The sequence below is a fragment of the Antechinus flavipes genome, chromosome 1 (genome assembly GCF_016432865.1).
Source record: "Antechinus flavipes isolate AdamAnt ecotype Samford, QLD, Australia chromosome 1, AdamAnt_v2, whole genome shotgun sequence".
Taxonomy (NCBI): domain Eukaryota; kingdom Metazoa; phylum Chordata; class Mammalia; order Dasyuromorphia; family Dasyuridae; genus Antechinus; species Antechinus flavipes.
In genome coordinates, this window is record NC_067398.1 from 209306303 (window position 1) to 209330539 (window position 24237).

General features: G+C 34.2%; 1 protein-coding gene across 2 annotated transcripts in view; it reads left to right on the top strand.

Moving 5' to 3' along the window:
• Positions 1 to 24237, top strand: part of SLC24A2 (solute carrier family 24 member 2) — a 283926-nt gene that overhangs the window by 132378 nt on the left and 127311 nt on the right. For both annotated transcript variants that reach the window (XM_051995444.1, XM_051995455.1), the window contains exons 3-4: positions 6953 to 6994; positions 10010 to 10118. In XM_051995444.1, the coding sequence (XP_051851404.1) occupies positions 6953 to 6994; positions 10010 to 10118 (151 nt within the window). The remainder of the gene's footprint in view (positions 1 to 6952; positions 6995 to 10009; positions 10119 to 24237) is intronic.

Consider the following 24237-nt stretch of genomic DNA (forward strand, 5'->3'; position numbering starts at 1 on the left):
TTCCTACTAGTCTAATAAACCTGGAAAAAACTGAAAAGGCATTTGTTTGGCATGACCTGGAATTGAGGAATCCATCCCAGCTCCTAGTGAGGTAGAACATAGATTAAAAATTGTGGCAAATTAAGACTGTTTTAAGATGTTCAGACTCATAGGCACCAAGGTTGCTGTTCTATCCCAAATTCTCTTTGGTGAGCTTATCCCTTGTTCTTCAAATATTACCAAAAGAATCTCCTCAGGAACAGAGAAAGGAGCGGTTATTGTACAATTTTTTTTGGGGGGAAGGGGGTACAGTATTAGAAGAAAGAGGTAGAAATATATGAAAGATGTTACAAAAGTAAAACCAACAGAACTTGACAATAAATTAGACAAGGCAACAGAAATAAATGAGATATCTAGGATGAGACATATATCACAAGTCTGGGTATCTTGGATGATAATGAAGAGGATTTGGGAAGAAAAATAATGGATTCCATTTGGATTATATTGAGTTTAAAATGTTTACAGGAGAACCAGTTCAAGATGTCCAATAGGCTATTGGGGAGGTGTCTAGAGGTTAGGAAAGAGATTAGGGCCAAATAATAAAATCTCAGAATCATCAGCACAAATACAATAATTTAATCCATAGGAGCTGGTGAGATTGCTAGGCTCTCTATAATTTCTATTATAGAAAAAAAGAGAAGGAAAGAATGAAAAGGAAAGAGAAGAAGGCTTATAATAAAGCCCACAGGTAGCTGGCAAGACCAGTCTAACAAAGGAGGTAGAGAAGTGGTCAGATAAGTAAAAGGAGAACCAAGATAGAGTAGTGTCATGCAAACCTAGAAAGGAGATATAAAATACAAATGGTGATCTACAGTTAAGAAGCCTAACAATTGCCAATGACTATAGTAATCTACTATATAATAAACCCAATGACTCTCCATCTTCTGGGCTAAGAATTCACTATTTGACAAAAATTAGTGGGAAAACTGGAAAATAGTAGAGTAGAAACTAGGCATTGACCAATATTTCACACTCTATATCAAGATAAGTTTGAAATGGGTACATGATTTAGGCAGAAAGGGTGTTACTATAAGCAAATTAGGAGAGCAAGGAATAGTTTACCTGTAAGATCTTTGGAGAAGGGAAGAATTTGTGACCAAACAAGAAGCAGACACCATTATGAAATGCAAAATGGATAGTTTTGATTAAATTTAAAAGATTTTGTACAAACAAAACCAATGCAGCCAAAATTAGAAAAGAAACATAAAACTAGGAAGAAAAAAAGGCATTAATTATAGATGGCCTTCTCAAGATGTATATTCTCAAGAAAGAGAAGATATCTAGGATTATAGCTACTGGGATGGATGGATCAAGTAAGGCATTTTTGAGGATGAAGCAGACATAGGCAAGAAAGTAGGAATTGAAGAGGGCATGATTTGTTAAAACTAGATGGAATGTGTTCACTTGTGCATGTAGAAGAGTTAATTTGGCAAGCAGAAAGACCTCTTCTTCATGTAAAATGTGTCAAAGAAGACACTTGAATGATTTGAGATGAAAAGAGAGAAGAAGGAGGAGCTCTGGGAAATGGCCCCAACTTTTTTTGTAAACTATGAGCCAAGAATCTGAGCTAAGAAGTAAAGAGGAGGGAGGGAAGGAGCTATTCGTGAAATGAGTTTTATGCCCGTCTGTTAACAATTGAAAAAAATAAGTCTCTAAAAGTTGTTGGGCAGGAAGTGCTATTTGAAGGAGGAAAAAGAAATTGGGTTGGAACAGGAATTGTTAACCTGGAATCAATAGAATCCCAAGGGATTATATGGATAGCTTTCAAGGGCATCTGTGAACTTGGGTGGAAAAAAAAATCTTTATTTCAAAATAATTGGTTTCTTTTCAATCCCTTATGTTTTACTTTATGCATTTAATATATTACCCTGAAAACAGTTCATATGCTTCACTAGACTGCCAAAAGGGTCCAATATACCTTTCCAAGGGTGAGAACACATGATTTATAGCATGCTGCCCCTCTTGTTAACTTTGGAGTTAAACTCAAGAAAGGAAATCACCAAAAACTACAACTCAAGCTTGGTGAGCTAGAGCTAGAAGCATGTAGGAGTAATAATGAGGGACCTTTTTAAACATTACTTTTTAAAACATTAAAATAACTTAAAATATTTAAATGTTAATAAAATATAGAAGTAATAAAATAATAAATATTGAAAATGAAAATAATATTCATATATTGCTAATATAAAATCCTTTTCTGCATGGATGGCATATAGATATTTATTGTATGATAAGTTGTCTTACATGTAATAGTGAATGAGATAGATTTCAAGTGATTCAAATGCAAAGCCCTATAGCAAGACCTCTATGATATAAGGAACCTAAGCAATCATTCTGTTTTAATACTGTTACTTTATAGATGTGAAAAAAAAAAGGGAAGCAAAATGACTGACCCAGGGTCACACAGTTAATTTGTGGAAGAAAACTTTAGAAACCTGTTCTTTAACCTTACATTCTTCTTTTAATCATATTTATATTATATACAAGTTTAGAGAAACCTTTTTTGTAGCTAGAATAAAAATAAACTTGAGTTCAGTTCCAATTAAAATTACTACCTTTCAAATGAAGACAAAGTCCAAGTTGATGATATTTAACTATATTTAAATTTATGAGCTTTGAAAAAAGTTCTTTGACTAAAAATTAATCGAGCTCACACTAATTGAATTTTTCAGAAGTTGACTATTCTAAAATTTATTGGCTAACAATAAGATAAAATTCATTAATCACACTTTGAAAAAATATATATAAAACTGAGTCAATCAGAGGAATTACTGATTCCCTAATTGGGCTCTTGTGGCTTAGCTATAAGGCTTAAATAAATTAAAGTGATTAGGCTTACTAAGAGTCTGTTCAGAGGAGGCTATCCATTTTCATTCATATCATTTCTTTACAGTCTTCACAATTTTGTATGTAATTAAAATCCCCTTAAAATTAGATACATAATGCCATCAACAGTATATTTCCATGACTCATATGTTAGGTTGAAAGGCAAAATTAAGAATATATTAGGTGAGTGTTGCTAAATATTAGTAAACATGGTTTAGCCCCTTAAAATGTGAAATCACCATCATATATCATGCATTCATTCTTATGTACTTGTAACTAAATTGTCTACAGGCTGTACTTTTTTAAAAGAGAATTCTAAAAGGAGTTAACATGGAATCAGTGTTGGAGTGGATAGGAGTTGGACAGAGTCAGTTCCTGTTCTTCATTTACAAGTTATATCACCCAACGCAAGTCACTTAACTATGCTGAATTTAAGTTCCCTCATCTATAAATTCACAAGATCATGAAGTTTTTTTTAATAACATGTGAGATAATATATACAAAATGCTTAGCAAACCTGAAGTACTTATACTTAAAATACATATAAATATGAATAATAATCATTGTCATGATTATTGCTGGAGTTATAGACCCTGGATTCAAATGCTACTTTGTAATCTTGGTCAAATGACCTCTGTGCATTATTTGCTAAATGAGAATGAATTATATGAAATATTGTATTACATGATCTCAAAAGTCGCTTCCAGCTCTTCATTCTTTTCCATTACTCATTCAAACAAATATTTCTTTAGAGGCTACATATAGGTGAGACACTGTACGCTTTCAAGGTCTACATGCTGAATCTCATGACCTAAATAAACATGCCCTAATTTTAAAAGTAACATTAAAATAATATTACAAAATCTGATTTCCCTGAACAGTCACAATGATTTTTCTTTGCCAAGATCTTTTTCTTTCTATTCATTGTTTCTGATATAATTCTAGCTTGGAGATAGGAAGGAGTGGGAATAAATGAGAAAGGTTTCTTCTTCTTTTAAAACCCAAAAAACATCTTTTTCTCAGATAATTTTTTTGTACTCAGTCATTCTATTGGTGATGTTTTGACATAAAAAAAAAACCCTTTTCCTTTCTAAGTTTTTTTTTTCCATTTGTTCATACCCTATTATGGAACAAAACTGGGCCACCACCATATCAATGCTGGCTAATAATTATTTGTCTTCCATTTAAACCACAAAGTGTAAATTTGTTAAGTGAGAAAGCAGCTCTGACAGTTAATCTCTATGTGTGTCAAAAGGCTGAGTTTACTGCACTGGATAATTTCCCCAGGGAATGGTTTTGGCTCACGTTTGGAGGGAAGCAATAAAAAAGCCTTGGATCATGGAGAACAGGTTCATACAATGACTTCAGAGCAAAAGTATAGAATCTAATGAAAATTCCTTCCATCCATAACATTTTTTATCATAATTTAGTTTATTTTCTTGCATGTGTACTTATAATAACAACAACAAAAACAACTAGTATTTATATAATGTTTTGAGGTTCAAAGCTCTCTACCTATTATATCATTTGAGGTTATGAAAACCACACTCCTTTGAGGTAGGTGCTGTTATAATCCTTATTTTACAGATGACAAAACATAGGCTCAAAGAGCTCATAATATTACACAGATAGCACATATCTGAGACAAGATTTAAACTCAGATTTTCCTAACTCTAAGTCTAGCTCTCCAGCCACTATGTCACCTAGCAGCTTCATTTCATGTAAATCAAAGAGAAAAATTGTTGAACTTAAAGAGTTAAAGAAAGTGATGGAACATTTGTTTTTATATGTAATTTTACCAAAATATTGTGGTTCTCAGAATATCTGGAAAAAACCCACATGTAGCCTATCTAAATTCTAATTATTCTTATCCCCAACTTTCACCCTTATAGATAAGTCTCAAGCCCTGAAACAACATTACATTCCCCCTCAGGATTCAAGAGGTACCTCTGCAGAGTTAGTAATGATTCTCTAATGCCATCAGCTTGAGCCTCACTGACATACTAAGTTCCAAGATTATCATTTGAGAATCATAACAGCCAGTCTTAAGTAGCTTTTAGAAAAAAAAAAGTATTTATTTCCTAAAATTGTCCAATCAGAATAGTTAGTATGAAATAGACAAAAAATCTGTTATATCCATTCCCATTAATACACACAGTGTCCAAAGGGAAATTAGCTCAAACATAGAGAAAATGTTTAGCAAAATACTAACACATCCTGGTTGCTAGAAGCCCTTTTATCCTATTGTTGGGGTGCTCAAGAAGTTTGCAAGGCCTTCTTTGTCATAGAAGGCTTCAAATTATTTAAAAATTGCCCCAATTGGATTCCAATTTGTCAGAATCTTTGAAGGAAATAAAATGATTGGTATCACTTTTTCTAAAGAAAAAATAAAGAAATGGGTTAATTTATCCATAGGTACAAGTTTAGGCTGGACAACTTCAAAAACCTATGGAATGGGTCCTAATCCTTAAAAAAAAAAAAAAAAAAAAAAAAAAAAGAAAAGAAAAGAAAAGTTGAAGGCATCCTACCTTGCTTTGCTCCATGGCAAACACAGCCTATCAGTCACAGCATTTTCACTTTCACAACTCCTGAGAGAAGAGAAAATGAATTTAGTGTGGGGAGCCAAGCCCCGTACCAATGTGCCATTTTTGGTAGTGTGGCTCTAGTGCCTTTCTATTTGATGTTAATTTTCTCATATGGTAAGGAGGGCCCACACTCAAAGTCTATTGTGTTCTGTTTTTCCTGCTTAGCAGAAAATTCCATTTTTAACATGAGAATCCTGAGTACAGAGAGCAACTGAAACTGAATTCTAAAGCTCTGAATGTAACTTAAAATCATGTCATGTTATGAAAAAGTACCTCAAGTTAATATTATTCATTTGTATAAAGGAAATGCAAATGTTGATTTCTTCAAATTTATGATATCCAGATAATTACATAATGTCTTAAGCCACCCTCAATTTGGGTCTCCAATTATGTTCTAATCTTTTCATTGGGGACATTATGACCTAGGATTACATTACAAACCTGATATGTAGAAACAGTGATCAACTACAGAAATAATAATAGTAGCATTCTTATAGCACTTTCAGGTTTGTAAACACACTTTGCTTATATCATATCATTTGATCCTCACAACAACCCTTGGGATATATGCTATTATTATTCTGATTTTACAGATGAGGAAAGTGAATCTGATCAATAGAAGGTGAATTATTTAGGACTCACAGTTAGCAAATGTTTAAGATAAAATTAGAATTCAGGTCTTCCTGAGGCCACATCCAATATGTTAGCCAGTACTACCACACTACCTACTGTGTTGCTCAATGTAATGGAAATCTTTGATATTCAATGTTAGTTCAGAGAAATGTGATATATGACAGTCCAGAATCAGCAAGTTAAGATGGAGAATATATGTACACTATTTCAAAATCTGATTCTTTTTGTATAGCAAAATAACTTTTTGGACATGTATACATATATTGTATTTAATTTATACTTTAACATATTTAACATGTATTGGGGTCTACTTGTCATCTGGGGGAGGGGGTGGGAGGAACGAGGGGAAAAGTTGGAACAAAAGATTTTGCAATTGTCAATGCTGTAAAATTACTCATGCATATATCTTGTAAATAAAAAGCTATAATTTTTTTAAAAGTGCTTTGATAAAGGTAAAAAAAAAAAAAAGGATGGAGAATATACCATTTGCCCACAGAACTCTATAATCAAGATATTTTCCTAATTCTTTGCCTTGAAAATGTATCTCTTAATAATAGTAGCTAAAATTTTGTATAATATTTTAAGGTTTGCAAAGTGCTTTACATATATATTATCTTTTCTTTTCATTCTCACAACAACCTTGTGAAGTAAAAGCTACAATTTTCTCTATCTTATCAATGAATTAGTGACTTGCCTAACATTTCATAAGTGTCAAGTGAGATTAGAATTCAGGTCCTCCTGATATCAAAAAGCAAAGATGTAGAAATAACTACATCGATTTTTCTTGTAACTAGTACTTGTTACTATGTGTCACAGGATAAACTATTGACTTGTCTCTCTGTTTGGTTTTGCCTTTTCCTCTTTTGTAGTCATCTACTACTGCCAAGGACAAGGACGAACAAACTCTAACGGTAGGGAGCAATGCCTGTGTTTATATCTGCACGTCTTCCTCCAGAGAATGGGGATTTGAGGGTGGGAATGACAGTGGGAGGAAAGAAGGAATTGATGGGTATGACAAATTATCCCTACCCTTGGATATTTAGAAATTTTAATCTGCTAGTGGATTTTCGTAAGATGCTCTACAATTAAAGATAATTGCATTCCAACACAAACTGACAAATTATTCATGCTACTAGGTTTCAAAAAAAAGTTGTCATCTTCACTTTTGTTTGGCATGAATTTTTTTGGAAATTAAAATAACAAAATACTTCCTAAAAAGTCCAGGCGTGCAGTGGGGATCTGTTCTATATAATACAAAAGGAAGTGGTTTGCTTTCCACATCTCATGATATGCAAGCATTTTTTGGATAGATAGTTTTTATTGGTCACATTAGAAGAGAAACATTACTGGATAGAATCTATTCAGTGATACTTGCATGAATTCTACTCAGAACAAGTTTCCTTTTTGAAATCACCAATGGTTCTGTGTGCATTACTAAATTCTACAGTAAAAGGGGACTAGAAAAAAATTCCTTCTACACACACATATATATATTTATATTATATGCAATATGTATATAAACAGGATAGATAGATAGATACTGAAGAGCATTAGAAGTAATGATTCTGTATAAGAAAGCTCTGCCTATGTCTCTGTAGTTAACTTATTTTGTTGTTGATCTGGTTTCAACAAAATTCTACCAAAAATACTCCTTTTAGGCCCTATTCAATTGACAGGTAACTCTTTATAAAAAGATATTTATATTATGGACACTGAGAGTGAAGTTCTTCACATTTATCTTATTTAGCCATAGACAATAATTATGTTTTGGTGCCATTCACCATTTTTCTCCTCAAACCTGCCAACTATCTTCATTTATTTTTAAAATGCAGGAAAACCAGATGACACAATAAATGACTAAAGAATTTGGAAGAGAAAGGAGTCAGTGTAGAAACTAATACATGTATGTGACTATTTTGTCCTGTGTGTTCAAAACATTTGTTTTCACTGGATAATTTGCTAAGAAACTTCTTTCTTCTCTAGCTCAGAAAATCTGAAAATGTTGTTTCCAGCAATACAGTCATTAATACAAAATTCCACTGCATTGAAAGTGTTTCAATGTCCTGTGGAATTTGATAGTATGACATTTCATATAAGTCAAGCACCATAAGAGTTTCACCATGAAAGTAGAGTATGGGGAAGCTTAGAAAAAGTGCTTTATTTTCACCTGACAATAGTTGCATCAAACTTTCTCTTCCAAAAGTCAGATAAAAATGTAAGTTCCTACTTTATCTTGGATTTTTGTTTGTATAAATTTGACCTTAGGTAACTATAGCTACCTACCTTCCTTTCTCATTTATTATATTAATCCCTACAATGGCAAAGGGATTGTTGCTGTATGGTACAAAATGGCACCAAAAGGTAGGAGATGAGATTTTATTAAGAATTTAAGAATCAATAACTTGTAATTTTTTTATTTTTAAAGAAAAAGAATTTGGAATGCTATTTCTTTAATTCTTCTTGGAGCCTAGATGATTTTCCTTTGGTCCTGAATTGCCTTGTCTCCTCCTTTAGATTGTAAGCTCCTTAGGGGCAAGAACTATCTTTTGCCTCTTTTGCTATTCCTAGTGTCCAACATAGTAGGCACTTAACAAATGTTTATTGTCCAAATGTTAAATAATATTACTTAGTAAAGCTATAAGATAGTTAAAGATGTCAGAGACCTCAGAGACCATCAAGTCCAACCTTTTCATTTTATAGATGGGGAAACTGAGGCTCAGTGAGGAAGGTGTTGACCAAAGCGTAGGTAATAAATATTTGAGGTAATTTTTGAACCTAAAGCCTATGGTTTCAAAGCCAGTGCTCTCTCCGTGATATACACTGCTCCCTAGACCCTATTTAATGTAAAAATGCTCCCTTGGGGTTCAAATAACAACTATGTATTAACTGTCCACTATATATGCCAGGCAGGTTTTTAGATCCCTGGGTGTACAAGTACCAAGAATGAAACAGTCTCTACCCTTAAGAAACTTCCATTCAATCAAAGGAGAAAACAAGTAAAAATATGAGTAAATGTACCCCCAAAAAAATTCAAGGCAATTTTGGAGAGGAGGAGTCACTAGGTTAGCAAATCAGGAAAGTTTTCGTGTATTAAGTGGCTCTTGAACTGAATTTTGAGGAAAGTTTAGGATTCAGCAGAAATTCACTATAGCTTGACATTCGTAGGCTGATGTTTCCAATAGAAGGGGAAGTCCTTCCACTTTGGTATTGAAAAGCACTTTGAGAATATTTGGAACAAGAATATATGTGGTAGAGATAAGTGTCCAACCAGTCCAATAAACCAATCAATCAATAAACATTTATTTAATTATAACTATATGCCAGACAGAAGCCAGAGGAGTGAATTAGAAGCAATGACTAATTTAGAGGAAGTGTGGTTAGTGGATTTAGCAGTTTAGATTACTGGAACTGGTGTTAGAAAGATTTGATTTAAATCCTACCTCAGTCATTTATTGACTGGATGGCCATGAGCAAGTCTGTTTGCAGAGGCAGCTACTGAATAGAGCACTGATTCTAGAATCAGGAAGACCCAGATTTAAATCTAAACACTAGCTATGAGATCCTGGGCAAATCAAACGTTACCTCTGTTTGCCTCAGTTTCCTCAATGTAAAAATGGGGATAATAGCAGTCTGTACCTCACATGGTTTTGTGAAGATCAAATGAGATAATATTTTTCAAAGGGCTTTCTATAGTGTCTGGCATATAGTAGGCATTATATAAATGCTTATTCCCTTTTCTTCCTTCCCTTTCCTTTCTCTGGTTTTCAGTTTCCCCTTTTATATTTTACTGCACTCAATGACTTTCAAGATCCCTTTTACCTCAAAATCTATAATTGTATTGATGATTTTCTCATAAAGATAAAATACATGGTAATACAGCTGCCTTTCCTCTATTGACTAGATCCCTTTTTTGTCTCTCTATTTAGACTAAACCACGGCTCCAACGAGGTGGTAGCTCTGCTTCTCTGCATAATAGTCTGATGAGGAACAGCATCTTCCAGCTCATGATTCATACTCTTGACCCACTTGCTGAAGGTAAATAACAAGATTTTTTTGATTCCATAGCACTAAACAAACAATAAAATTCATATTTTCGCAAAATTCTTATTCAGGCTTATGTCACTGTATCATATCATGTTATTCTAGTCTGGTCTTTCCCAAATGACTCTTTAGCTCCCTGGTCCTTGCTTGAGAGCCATTCCTTTGGCCTTTGAATTATTTCTGTTGTCCTCTTGTATTATTAGTAATAATAGTAATAGTTATGGACAGTGTGATAACTCACTCTTTTGCCTCTTGTCTTAAATAAAATCTACCTTCATGAAAAGAATATAGCAAGGCTGAACATTCTCTATTTCTTCTGTCTAAGGTTTCCAACGAAAACTAATAAGAAATAAATAAGAATATACTCTGTGCGTTGTCATTTGGATGTATCCGTGATTTTCAGCAATGTGAGATAACTCTCATACACATTACACATCACAATCCTTCTATAGTAAGATTTTTTTAATATATCGGGGTTATTTGGGTTTTTTTAGTTTTTGCTTTTTAAGAAAACAAATTTAAAATATGTATTCCCTTGATTCTCATTGGAATCTAAAAGGCTTCTCTTCTTATGTGAATCTTTCTTTAAATTATCTGTAGAAGGTACAACTTCCAACAACATGTCAGAGGCTTTTCTCTTGTCCTTTTAATATGTCAGGGCCATCAATTGTAGCACTTATAAATTTGTGTGTGCCAGTGTCCCTGTGATTTCATCAATGTCACAATTCCCTCCATCAGTGCAGATCATAATTCATTCATGTCATCAGGTAATGATATCTGAACATATATCCATCACATTAAAAAAAAAAGTGAACACAGAACTCAGGGAAAAAAATACCAGGCTTTCTGTCTTCGAAATAGATGTGATAAATTATTAAACAAGGAATAGTATTCATCATAAAATGTTATTATTGTCTTGGTAATAACTGTTTCTAGAAGGAAGGTTGAGAAAACACTCTAAGATGATTTAGCCAATTAGGATCATAAAGTTAGGGCTAAAAGGTAACTTAGAGATTACCTTAGTCAGCTATCTTAATTTGCAAGTGTGGAAATAATCTGGAGCAAGTAAGAGGTTAAGTGACTTGTGCAACAATAACTATTAATTAAATTATCAGCCACCCAATAATTAGCTGTTTGTTAATTTGCACACATTTATATTTCACTTTAAAAGGTACAATGTGCTTTATAAATATTGTCTCATTTGTTCCACATAATGACCTTGAGAAGTAGGCACTATTACTACCCTCACTTTACAGATGTGGAAACTGAATTGGACAGAGTGACTGGTTCTGATCATACAGCAAGTAAATGTCTGCAGCTAGATTTGAATTTAGGCTTTTTTGACTCAATGTCTAGCACTTTATTCACTATACCACTTAGTGGTAAAGCCAGTCCAGATTTGAATTTATGTTCCCTGACTCCAAATCTAGTCGTCTATCTGCTGTCCTTGCATCTCTTAGGGAGTCATTTGTCATAGGTCATAGGTTCATAGATCTCAAGCTGGAAGAAACCTGAGTCCAATATCTATCTTCATTTTTTACATTTAAGACAAATTTGGCCAAGGAAAAAATCCCACAAATTCCAGATCCCACAAATAATACCTGTGAAAGACAGGATTTGAATCCAAGTACTTTGATTCTCTTTTTATTATACCACATAACCTTTATCAGGTTTCTCAATTGCTAAGACTACTATGGGGGAAAAAATGAAGAACAACTTGATGCATCCCTTGAGTTCTATTTCAAACAAGGTTGTGAAGAACTCTATTAACAATTAGGGCATTGCCCTGAACTCTCTCATCTCTCCCCACTTACCCTCAAAAAAGCCCAGGTTTTTGCTACTTTTGTCTTCTTCCTATTATTTCTAAAATTTCCAAAATCTGTTTTTGAGATAACAAGGCAAGGTGTTAATGTATGCCCAGTTTAAATAGCATCTGTAATGCCATTCTGCAGACCTCTGCCAATGTAGCTTAAAAGATCTAAATTTCTCTGTGGATTGTTTGAGGCAAGCAGACCTAAATCTGAAATGTCCATGACTCAGAGTTGGCCCATTAATGCTTTTCTGAAACACCTGGTGCTTGTTTGAGCCTTGCTGTAATTAAACTGTTTATCCCTGCTGCAGTGAGATGTACCTTCTGAAGCCATGCTGCTGCTTTCAAGGTTAAACCTCTTCCTGAAAGATGTGAAGGGCTCCAGTGGTCTGAATCACGGAGAATGCTGGGAGCCATAATCATTTCAGGACTTGAGTGATTAGGAAATATGTAAAGCACTTTAATATTTTTAAATTGCTCTATAGCACAGTTGGCAAGGAAACAGATTGTTCTGTTATTTTTCTTCAAACTGCAATCATTTTCCATTCTCCCCCAAAATAAATACTTAAGCCCACACCTCTCAAAAATAGGAATCTATTTTTTGGTTCCAAATCTAATCACTTGAGTTCACACTCCCCAGTGGGGAGTAATGGGGAGGGAGAGTCTCCTTTTAATAGGGCCTACCATGCTAGTTACTTCATTAAGTCTTCATAAAACTTTCTCTCTCTCTCTCTCTCTCTCTCTCTCTGTCTCTCTCTCTCTCTCTCTCTCTCACACACACACACACACACACACACACACACACACACACCCATACATACACATACACGCACAAAGAGTCCCCTAGCACTTTAAAACACTACACATAAATTGCTATGACTTTTACTTTTTTCACAAATATATTGTTTCCAACAATATATTGATATATTGATCCAACTCTCAACCTCAATCATAGGATCTGATTTCATCTAATAGCATATTATGGCACTAAAAATTTGAAGAATTTTTGAAGATATAAATATCACCCATAAATATTAATTTTTTTTATTTTTTAAAGAAATAAAGGGGAAGTTTAATCTAGAGAGAAGATGACTCAGAAGGGGCATAATAACTGTCTTCACATATTTGAAGGGCTGACATTCAGAAAAAATTAGTGTGTTTTATTTCTTCAGAAAAAGGACTTTTCTTTAGGGGTCTTTGAAGGCAGAAATGAGAACAAAGGGTATAAGTTTCCAAGAGGCAAATTAAAGGAATATGGGGCCAGGAGAGATACCAGTAGAAAGTCCCTAACAATTAAATTTTCCCAAAAGAAGGATAGATTTTCTCAGAAAGTAATGGGTTCCTCAATAATGGAGGTTTTCAAAGAAAGCCTGCATGATGCCTTGTCAGGGATATTAAAAAAGGTATTTTTGTTCAGATATGGGTGAATTAAGATAGTCTTTGATGTTACATCCAACTATGAAATGCTGATTCTTTATCACATGTGAATGTCTTGTGAGTTAATTTAAAGCTAACCTAGTACTTGTGTTCATCTCTTCTCCTTCTGCCTCCCCATTCCATGGTTAATCACTTGATATCAATTAATCAGACATAGTTATTGTTTAGAAAAATATATTCAATAAGGTGGTATAGTAAGTATAAAACATACCCACAAGAGTATCATACTCTCTCACCAAAATAAATACAGTCCAGAGGAAAATGAGCTTAAGTTTAGCCTTTAAAAAGTATAGGGGTTTTTTTTTTCCATTTTCTTTTATGCTTCTCTTGAGTCTTGTATTTGGAGATCAGATTTTCTATTCAGCCCTGGTCTTTTCATCAGAAATGGCTGAAAATCTTCTATTTCACTGGATGTCCATCTTTTCTCCTGAAAGATAATGCTTAATTTTGCTGGGTAGGTGATTCTTAGTTGTAATCCATGGTCCTTTGCCTTTCATAATAACATATTCCAGGCTCTCCAGTCCTTTAAAGTAGAAGTTGCTAAATCCTGGGTAATGAAGATTGTAGTTTCTCCACATTTGAATTGTTTCTAGCTTCTTGCAGTATTTTCTCCTTGATCTGATAATTCTGGAATTTAGCTGCAATATTCTTTGGAGTTGTCATTTTGGGTCTCTTTCAGGAGGTGATCAGTGGATTCTTTCAATGACTATTTTACCTCACAGGGAAAGTCTGGAAGTCTCACAGGGCAGTTTCCCTTGAGGATTTCTTGAAAGATGTTGTCTAGGCTCTTTTTTTCATCATGGCTTTCAGGTAATCCAATAATTCTTAAATTCTCTCTCCTGGATCAGTTGGACCTGGCTCCAGATCAGTTTTTTCCAATGAAGTATTTTACATTTTCTTCTATTTTTCTTTTTTTTTAATTTCTTTGACTGATTCTTGATTCCCATTGAGTCATTCACTTTTGTTTATCCCATTCTAATGTTTCCTTCAATATATTTTTCCCATTTCATCATTTATTTTTTAAGAAGTTGTTTTCATCAATCAATTTCTGTACTTTCTTTTTCAAGGTATTAGTTTCCCCCAAAAAACTTTCATAACTCTCCTGAAATGTTCTCATTTCCTTTTCCCATTTTTTCTATTTCTCTTTTTTCAATTATTTTTGAACTCTTCTAAGTGAGAATTTTGAATTGGAGATCAATTTCATATCCCCTTTTTGGGCTTTGTCTGCCAGCATTTTGCATTTGCTGTCTTCTACTGGGTTTTTGTTCTTGTCTTTCCTGTCTCCATAGTATCTTTCTATGGTCAGAGCTCTTTTTGCTTTTTTGTTCATTTTTAAATAGACTTTGTCCTCAGCTCTTGGCACAAACATTGCCAAAATCACTGCTAGAATACCCATCAAAAGTCCAAAGCTTCTTGCCCTTCAAAGTTCACAAGTTACTTGTCTGGTCAAGGGAGGCACCTGAGGCTCTGCTTTTCTCCCCTGTTCTAAATATTTTTCTTAGGGCCTGAACCATAAATGTCTTCTCCATTCTCACCCCTGAAGCCTCTCAGATTCTTAGCCAAATTGATATTTTATACAAAATTCACAGGATGTGACCAAGTTTCAAAATACCCACATACTTCCTATGGAAAATCACTTGATTTCATCTAATGCTTTCTAGACTCTCTTCTTTAAGGCTCTTGATTAATTAATTGATTCAACAGAAGTAGTATCACAGCAACAACTTATTACTTCTAAGCAGGGTAGTGGTTGATTCACTTGATCCTTGCCTTACAGTACTTTCACTATTGGAGGATAGAGATGATGATGATGATTTCCATCAGTTGAGGTCCATTAGAAATTTATCCAAACAACCCACAAAACTCTTCAAAATTGTAGAATTCTGAATTATGTCTACTTTGAGAAAAGAAAAGTTTCAATCTGGGCATACCGCAAAGTTCTTCAAACTTGTGAAATTCTGAGCCTACTTTGGAAAAAGAGACAAATCAGTCTAACTTACATCCTTATAAATGATTGAGAAATAACTGGTAGACTCACTGTAATGCTTTTTTGAGTTGGAAAAAATGTTAATGTTCTAGAAAGAATGTTTTCATACTATAATAAAATATAATATCCACAGACAAGCAATTCCCTCATTCTTTTTAGCACAAGAATTTAACACAAATAATTTTATTATTTAACAAAATTTTAGAAACCTCATTTTAGTTTGGGCTGTGGTTTTGATACCAATTTTCAGCTTTACTCCAAACCCCATAGTGCCACATCACTAAAGAATATTTCTTTCCCCCCTCCCCATGGTCTAGAATAATGATTGATTTTGTGGTTAAATTGGTTATTGACATGCAGTTTGAAGAAAGTGAAGGATTCTTTGAGGCAAAGGTAAGGAAGAAGTACATTCTGGGCATGAGCAAAGTCCAATGAAAAATTTAGACCCCCCCAAAAAAATTCCCACCTAATTTCCCCCCTTTTTAAACCATTCACATTTATTCATCATCCTTTAACTTGATTGCTATCTGGCCCTTAGAGATATTCATAGAAAACATGAAGGGATTTCAGGAAAAAAAAAATCTATTTTTATAATAGTTTCAAATAACTTAGAAAGTAGAAGAAAAACTTAAGGTAATAAATCTTCCTTTAACTGCAGCTAAGAGGGTACAAATGATTTAGAGGACTGCTCACACATATACATTTATTCATCTATTCCCACAAGGTCAGAAGGGATCAGGAAATAAAATGCCAGATAAGTGAATGGAAAGTAGCTTCCCCATTCCTAGGACTGAGGAGAAAAGATGGTGTTTGGAGACTGAGTTTCAGTTGTCTCATCAAACTCCTCCTGGTCTCTTGATCTCACCTTCTCATTCATGATGAATCCATACTCTGTTCGTTCCTCCAGATTCCTTGGCAAGTAGGGAGAGGTACTGACCAACATGTTTGTTGGCCAATACGGACTTTCCAAAAAATGTGTTTTTTTCCTTCATCAGTCTCTCCATCTGACCACTCAAATTTCTCAGTGGCAGTGCTTTCAAAGTCAAAAACCATAGATATAACAATTAATTAGATTTGATCAGTTGGGGGAAAGGAAAGAGAATAAACATTTATTTAGTGTCTATTCTGTAAGGCACTGTGCTAAGTGATTTACAAATGTCATCTCATTTGATCTTCAAAACCACACCTTGAGATAAATAAAGGGGAATGAAGATCAAAATTAGTACCAAGGTTATGTACCTAAGAGTCTAGTATAATAGTGGTGGCCTCAACAGAAATAGGCAAGCTTGGTGGTAGAAATGTTTGAGGGGGAAATAATGGATCTGTTTTGACATGTTAAGTTTGAGATTTCTCTAGGACATTCAGCTTGTAAAATCCAATAGGCAAACATCTGGTAATTCAGTTGGAGCTCAAAAGAAAGATTGAGGCTGGATGTGGAGATCCAAGAATCACCTGAATAAAGATGATAATTAAACTCACAGGGGCTAATGAGACAGAAGAAAAGTGATCCCAGAACTAAGACTTGGCATAGACCCACAATTAGGGAATATAAAATGAATAATGAGCAACAGAGGGGAGAGACTAAGAAGGAGTAGTCAAAGTGGTAGGAAAAGACATAGAAAAGAGTAGGAGGTCACAAAATCCCAGAAAAGAGACTAGGAGAAAGAGTGATCAACAGTACCAACAGTGCTGGGTAAAGCCTGCCCATTTATCAGCAGAAACTTCCTATATAGAGAGTCTCTTTTATAACAAGCCTAGAGTGGGGAGAGATATATAGCAGAACAGAGGTTACAATCTGATTGAGAATTATTTAGTCAGGGGGAAGCTAGATGGTGCAGTAGAAAGTGTGCCAGCCCTAAATCAGGAAAACTTGAGTTCAAATATGGCCTCAGACACTTAACACTAACTAGCTGATTTCCTTCCTTGATCTCCACTTTCCTTGATTTGGCCCAAGCCACAACTTCCTATGTACCAGCAAGGAAAGATTTCATGTCTTTATCTTATTGCTTCTCAGTTCCAGATCCTTCAGTTCCCAGCTTGAACAAGGATCCTGGTTTAGTTAAGGAACTCCTCCATTTGGCTCAGAAATTCCTTTTGCCTTTGTTTAATGTCATCCTAAGGGACGTGAGATTCCTCAGTTGCATAGGCTTCTCTTCAAGAAACTATATCTATGGACAGCTTCTCTCTCCTTTATGATCTCTTTTTTCACCATCCCTTTTTAAAGGCCAAACCCAAGGATAGAGCTCTGGGGAAAGTGAACTAGCCACAAATTACGCCTATGTCAAAAAAGAGACAGAGAGAGAGATCTCATTAAGGGAGCAATTACAAATTTGTAGCGAAAGGCTAGCCTGGAAAGTGCCAAAATAATATAAAAATCATATTCTCACATGGCTTAGATATGCAGTGAGTCACTAGCTAAAATCCTTCTACATGAGGTAGAATGGAACTTCCAATTTCTTCTGTGATTCTATCCTCCAGACCCTTAGGAATTGCCATCTGACCTATTGATGTGCTTTAATATCCTACTGCCCTTGCTATCCCAAATTCTTTCCAGTTGTCCAGATTACTACATGTATTATTTCCCTAAATTATGATGTGAACTCTTTAATAAAAGGGTTGAATCATTTTTCTCCTTGTTTATTCAGTGCTTAACACATAGTGGGTGATGACCGCATATTTTAAAATCACCCAGAGTCAGGAACTCAGGTTAAGGGAAAATTCTCGATCTTTATTCTTTGTGGAGATGAAGGGGGATGGCGATAGAAAGTGAGAGCAGTTGCAATATGAACCCAACCAGCAGTCTCTCTGCCTCTCTCTCCACCCACCAAAACCGTCTCTACGTCATTTCCTATACAACACATCAAAACTTGCACAGAGAGTGGGCAGGCCATTCTTTCTCCAAGCATATATTAATAGAGTATTGTCCAATTGCTATTTAGCCTCATGTGCTTGGGACCTCAGTGCATCAACTCGAGCTTCAGCCCATTACAATAGTGAATGCTTAATAAATCTTTTTTCATCCATTCATGCATTCATTATCAATGCATCACAAAAAGAGAAGTAGATTCTTCTGGATATGTCTGAACATATCCCCTAAATTTGTAACATTCAAAATCTGTTTTTATGTATTTGTTTTATCATAATAATTTTGATGTTAATTAAAAAGTAACATATTTATAATTAATGGCATACCAGATAATTACAGAAATACTATATTTGCTATACTTGCCTAGGGAATATGTGATCTAAGTGACTTCTTCAACACCCTCAGCAGTTCTGAATATTATATCTCTATATTTCATCTTCACCTCCTTTTTCATAATAAGCCTTCAGTAGCTTAATGAGATAACAGAAAAATAATGTTAACCATATTTGGATTTGGGAAATATAGACAAATTTTCCCAGGGGTTACCTAACTTTACATCATCACAGCTTGTCTCCACTATTGTCACTTCTCAGCTAACATATTTGTGTCACATTAGTTCAAATTAATCCTTAGAGCTTCCTATGAATATTTCTCCTGCCTTTCTCAAGGGCAATTGCCTTTCCTCATTTAAATATACAGCAGATGTTTTGACATCTTGATATATTCCTTTCTATCACATGGCCGGCTCAGCTCAACTGTGAGTGCAAGGATATAACTCTGGTGAACTGAACTCCCAAACAACTTAATTAAATGAGCCTTTACAAATAAGAATAACCATAAAAAAGATCCACTTTTTTCTAACTTGCCTAGTTCCCTCTAGGTATTAAGTTGTCAGTTAATATTTAATTTCTATTGGTATAAAGCATTGTACTAGCAATTGTGGCTGGAATATAGAGCAATTAAAATACATAGACTCTTATCATCAATAGGTTAGCAATCTACCTGGAGAAAAAAAGATAACTTTATATAACACAACTGCTGGACCCTTATAAAGAAATTCATTTCAATGCTTGATTAAAACAACATAGGGAAATTCTCCATCAATATAGATCACAGCCCTTCTGTACTTTAATAGAGTTTTCTGAACTGCTCTAATTAAAAATGAGACAGCTAGGTAATATGGTAGGTAGAATGCTAGGCTTGCAATCAGGAAGAGTCATCTCTCTGAGTTCAAATCTGATCTCAAATGTTTACTACCTGTGTGACACTGAGCAAGTCACTTAACACTGTTTGCCTCAGTTTCTTTATCTTTAAAAATGAGCTGGAGAAGGAAATGGCAAATCATTCCAGTATCTTTACCAAGAAAATCCCAAATGAGATCACAAAGAATCCCAAATGGGGTCTGATCAACATGACTGAACATATCTATGGCCTATGGCCTCCCACCCAAACTTCTGGTGGTGAGCTTATCTAAATTTAGTTAGACTAGTCCGTGGACAACTAAACAGATTGTCCAAAAACCATCTTCATGGTTTTTCCAGCTTAAAAACTGCAAGAGTTTGACCTCCCATTGCTAAGAGGGAATATAGAGATAAAATATTCATTTGAAGCAATTGAAGAGAATTTAACAGAGAAACATACACACTACATGTATACATTCACATCATGAAAACTGACCATCTAAAAGATTAGAGGATGTAATATATATATGAATAAACAATAGGATGAAGTCAATCATAGATGGCTTATGAGAGGAAGTTAAGTTTTGAAAAAAATTGGAAAGAGTAAAGGAATAGGAATAAAAGAAGGAAAAGCAATGCCAGATATAAGAAATGGAAGATACAAAACACTGGAAATTACTTATTGCTTGCTAAGGAAAAAAAAATCATTTTTCACCCTGTTGAATAGGCATGTTGTTATTTGTAGACTGGATTAAAGTGTTCATTGGCTTTCAAATTCTCTTAAAATAAAATATTGTTGCTTTAATGGATACTTCTTCATAAGCAACTGTTATATATATATAACATGTATGTTAACTAACTGAATTACACACTCATCTTATAATATTATGCAGTAAATATAGGCACATGCAGCAAAAAGAATACTTGTCACACAATCAAAAATATAAATAACATACATTTAGAATAAAACATGTCTCATCATATGTAACTTTCAAAAACTCAAATAGACCTATGATCTTACTGGTGTGTTATTCATTTCTCCAGTGGTACAAATCACAAACTATCCATCCCTAGCTATCCTCTATCCTGTGTGACTAGCTCAGAGTCACACAGCTAGTAAGTGTTAAATGTCTGGATTTGAACTCAGATTCTTCTGACTCCAGGGCCAGTGCTCTACTGTTTCATCTAGCTGCACCTCCCAGGCAATTCTTTAAGACTATAGGTTGAAAGCAAAATAACTATTTGGACATGTATACATATATTGTATTTAACATATACTTTAACATATTTAACATGTATTGGTCTACCTGCCATCTGGGGGAGGGAATGGGGAAGAAGGGGGAAAATTGGAACAAAATGTTTTGCAGTTGTCAATGCTGAAAAATTACCCATGCATATAACTTGTAAATAAAAAGCTATAATTAAAAAAAAAAAAAAAAGACTATAGGTTGCAAAACAAAGGTGCCAATCTGCATGGAAAGAGTTTTTCCATATTATCTCCCAATTTCCTCGCAACAGGATCTGCTTGAATAGAAACCAGTGAAGCAGATGAACTATTCCTTATATAATATTCTCATGCTTTTCACTAACACATTTATTTTGTCACATCTTTTATTTCAGAGTAAAGTATGACCCATCGATAGAGAAAAGGTCTTAGAGTCAGGAAGACTGATTTAAGTCTCATGTCTGCCACATATTGAAAGCAAATTACTTAAGTCTTACTGCCCCAGGAAATTCATTCATTTATTCATCTTCTCCTTCTTCCTCCCTCTCCTTTCATGTCCTTTTCTCTCTCTCCCTCCCTCTCCTTTCTTCTTCTTCTCTCCTCCTCTTCCCCCCCCCCATATTTTTCCTAAAACGGTTAGGGTTCAATGAATAACTCGGGGTCACACAGCTAGTTAATGTTAAGTGTCTAAGGCTGGATTTGAACTCTTGTCTTCTGACTCCAGGGCCAGTACTCTATGTACTGTATCATCTAGCTGCTCTTCCCAGGCAATTTTGTAAGACTATAGGTTGCAAAACAAAGGTGCTAATTTGCATAGATAGAAATTCCTCATGAATGAAGAACAAATTCCTCCTATACCAATAACATCTCAAGTCCAGATTTGAATAATTCTTAACTCCACTTCTTTATAATTGCCTGTCTGTAAGGCACAGCAGCCAGTCACAATTTCATTGCAGTTCTCTGTTGTTCTCTAGGTGATATTCATTTTTAATTATTTGGAGATTATTGTGTTGCATTTCTTGCAAATATGTAATAATAATGAAAGAATATTAATGAGAAAGTGAACTTTGTCATAATTAGATTCATTTTTTAACTTGCCAAAGGCAGTCCAGTCTACTTTTCTATTTAATTCTGAAACCTAACTCATCATTCACTTGCACAGTCTGCTCAAGATATATAAATATATTTATAGATGGATGTATTGATAAATAAACACTATTATTTTGTTTCATTTTAAGGTCAGGGAGACAGATATGTTTGTAGGCACTAGAGAAGGTAAGGAGAATTAGCAAAAGAGAGGGGATTGGAGTGGAACAATCTACAGAAAAGACGGGATCAAGGATACATATAGAATGTTATTGTCCTTGGCAAGGAAAAGAGCCAGAAAATAAGCAATGTTTGGTTCATTTCTTCATATTATTTAGGAAATACTTCATATCACTTCAATATATATGTAACATTACATGAGGCACTTTCAGTGTCCTTATTCTTCAGGTAATGGCATTCCTTTAACCTAGAAGTCTTCTTTATGGTTCTAGGTGGTTTTATGATATTCTAAACATTTTCAATCTATTTTGGAAGATTTTTTTTTAACACTATTCAGTCACCATAATATTAAGCAATATTTCAATGGCACTTTGAGTGATTTTAGTTGTATCCATCTTTTCATAACCCCATTTGAGATTTTCTTAGCACAGATGCTGGAGGTGTTTGCCAGTTCTTTCTCCAACTCATTTTACAGATGAGGAAATTTAAGCAAACAGAATAAATGAATTGCTCAGGATCACATAGCTGGTAAGAGGACAGATTTGAACTCAGAAAGATAACTCTTCCTGTTTCTAGTCTGGCATTCTATTCTTTGCACTACCTAGCTGCCCAGTAAAATGGTTATTTTAAAACAACTGATCTTACCTGTTTTTTTTTTCAAAAGAAAAAAGAAAAATTAAGCTATTTAATCACAGCTTTCTTTCATTCTTTGCAAATAATGAAGGCTGTATTGACTAGGGAAAGTGGAATAGGCTTATAATAATGATAAAATGTTACAGTAAAAAATCTAAGTAAAAAAAATCACCACCTGCTCTGTCTATTATTGTTGATCTCCCCATCTATGAATATAATAAAAGGAACTCTGTAGTAAGCCCTCTATATATTACATTATATATCATCATTTATTATATGTATGTATGTATGTGCATGTGTGTATGTATGCATGTATGTTTGTTTGTATATGAGTCTGTCTATATGCCAGAGGAAAAACCAAGAAGTGATTTTTTTTTATTTTTTTTTTTTGCTGATAGGAGGTGGGACAAAGATTATCAACCTTTTCAGTCTTCTCCAATCTGCCTAGTACTTGCAGTTTGCATAGAACAAAGAGATAGACTTATGGGTAAAGTGGAATGGAGGAGGGAAGAGCAAGGAGAGGTTGAAAGCAATTTCTTCACCACAGTTTCAGCCATTTCCTTTTTGATTAGAAAAAAAGATCCCTGGGGATACTTGCTCTAGCCAGGGGTTACAATAAGAAAAAAAAGGGGTTTCTGATAATGTGAGAGGAGAGTTGAATAAAATCAGAATTGTCAATACAGGAAAGAAAAATTCAAAGAGCAGATGTAATCTTAGACCATATACATACAAAGCATAGTCATATATATATATATATATATATATATGTATATATGCCATATGCTTAAGATTTATATTCAAATATATCATGCATACTATGCATATGTATGCATATAGACCTATATATTTCAAGCATACATTGTTTTGCATGTATATACATGTATCAATGTTTCTTATATATGGCTATGATAAATATTTAATATATTTTTGCTTTCATGTAAGATTAATGTTGAAGAGATGAGGAGATACCAGGAAAGAAAAAGAATGCTTTAATACATATATCTAAATTCAATATAAATCTCTCACTGAGACTAAACTTTCATACTTATCTGGATGCTATGCTTTCTTTATAAGCATTGTTTAGAAAATAGGACGTTTTCTGACTTTTATAAAGAAAATCTCAATATGCACTTGTAAGTTTGTAAGTTCAGCAAAAGCTCGTATTTATTATTTCCTCCAAAAGTATTTAGAAAATATCCCTGAAAATCAATATTTTTAATCTTCTTTGCTCAGTCATGACAATGTAGAAATCTAAACATTTAGGTACCTAAGTAGTGTTGTGGGCTTGAAGTCAAGAAGAGCTGATTTAAAATTCAGGCCCACATACCTCCTAACTGTGTGAGCAAATCACCTAATCTCTATCTGCCTCAGGTTCCTCAACTGTAAAATGGGAGTAATAATTGCACCTCCTTGCAGAGTTGTTGTTAGGATCAAATAACAATATTTAAAAAGTTAATTCTTTTTCCTTTTCCTAATTCATTTAGTATAGTAACTGTCACAGAGCAGGTACTTAATAAATGTTTATTCCCTTCCCCCTTAAAGTAAGATGAAATATCTGGCTTCCATTTTTGTCAGATCAACATTTAAACAGCTCATTAATAGATCATAAACAGATAAAGAGCTCATCTTCCTATAGGGCTTTAAAATTTATGAAGCACTTTCCTCACAATAGCCTGTGAAATAGGTTGTTTGCCTCTCTCTCTGATTT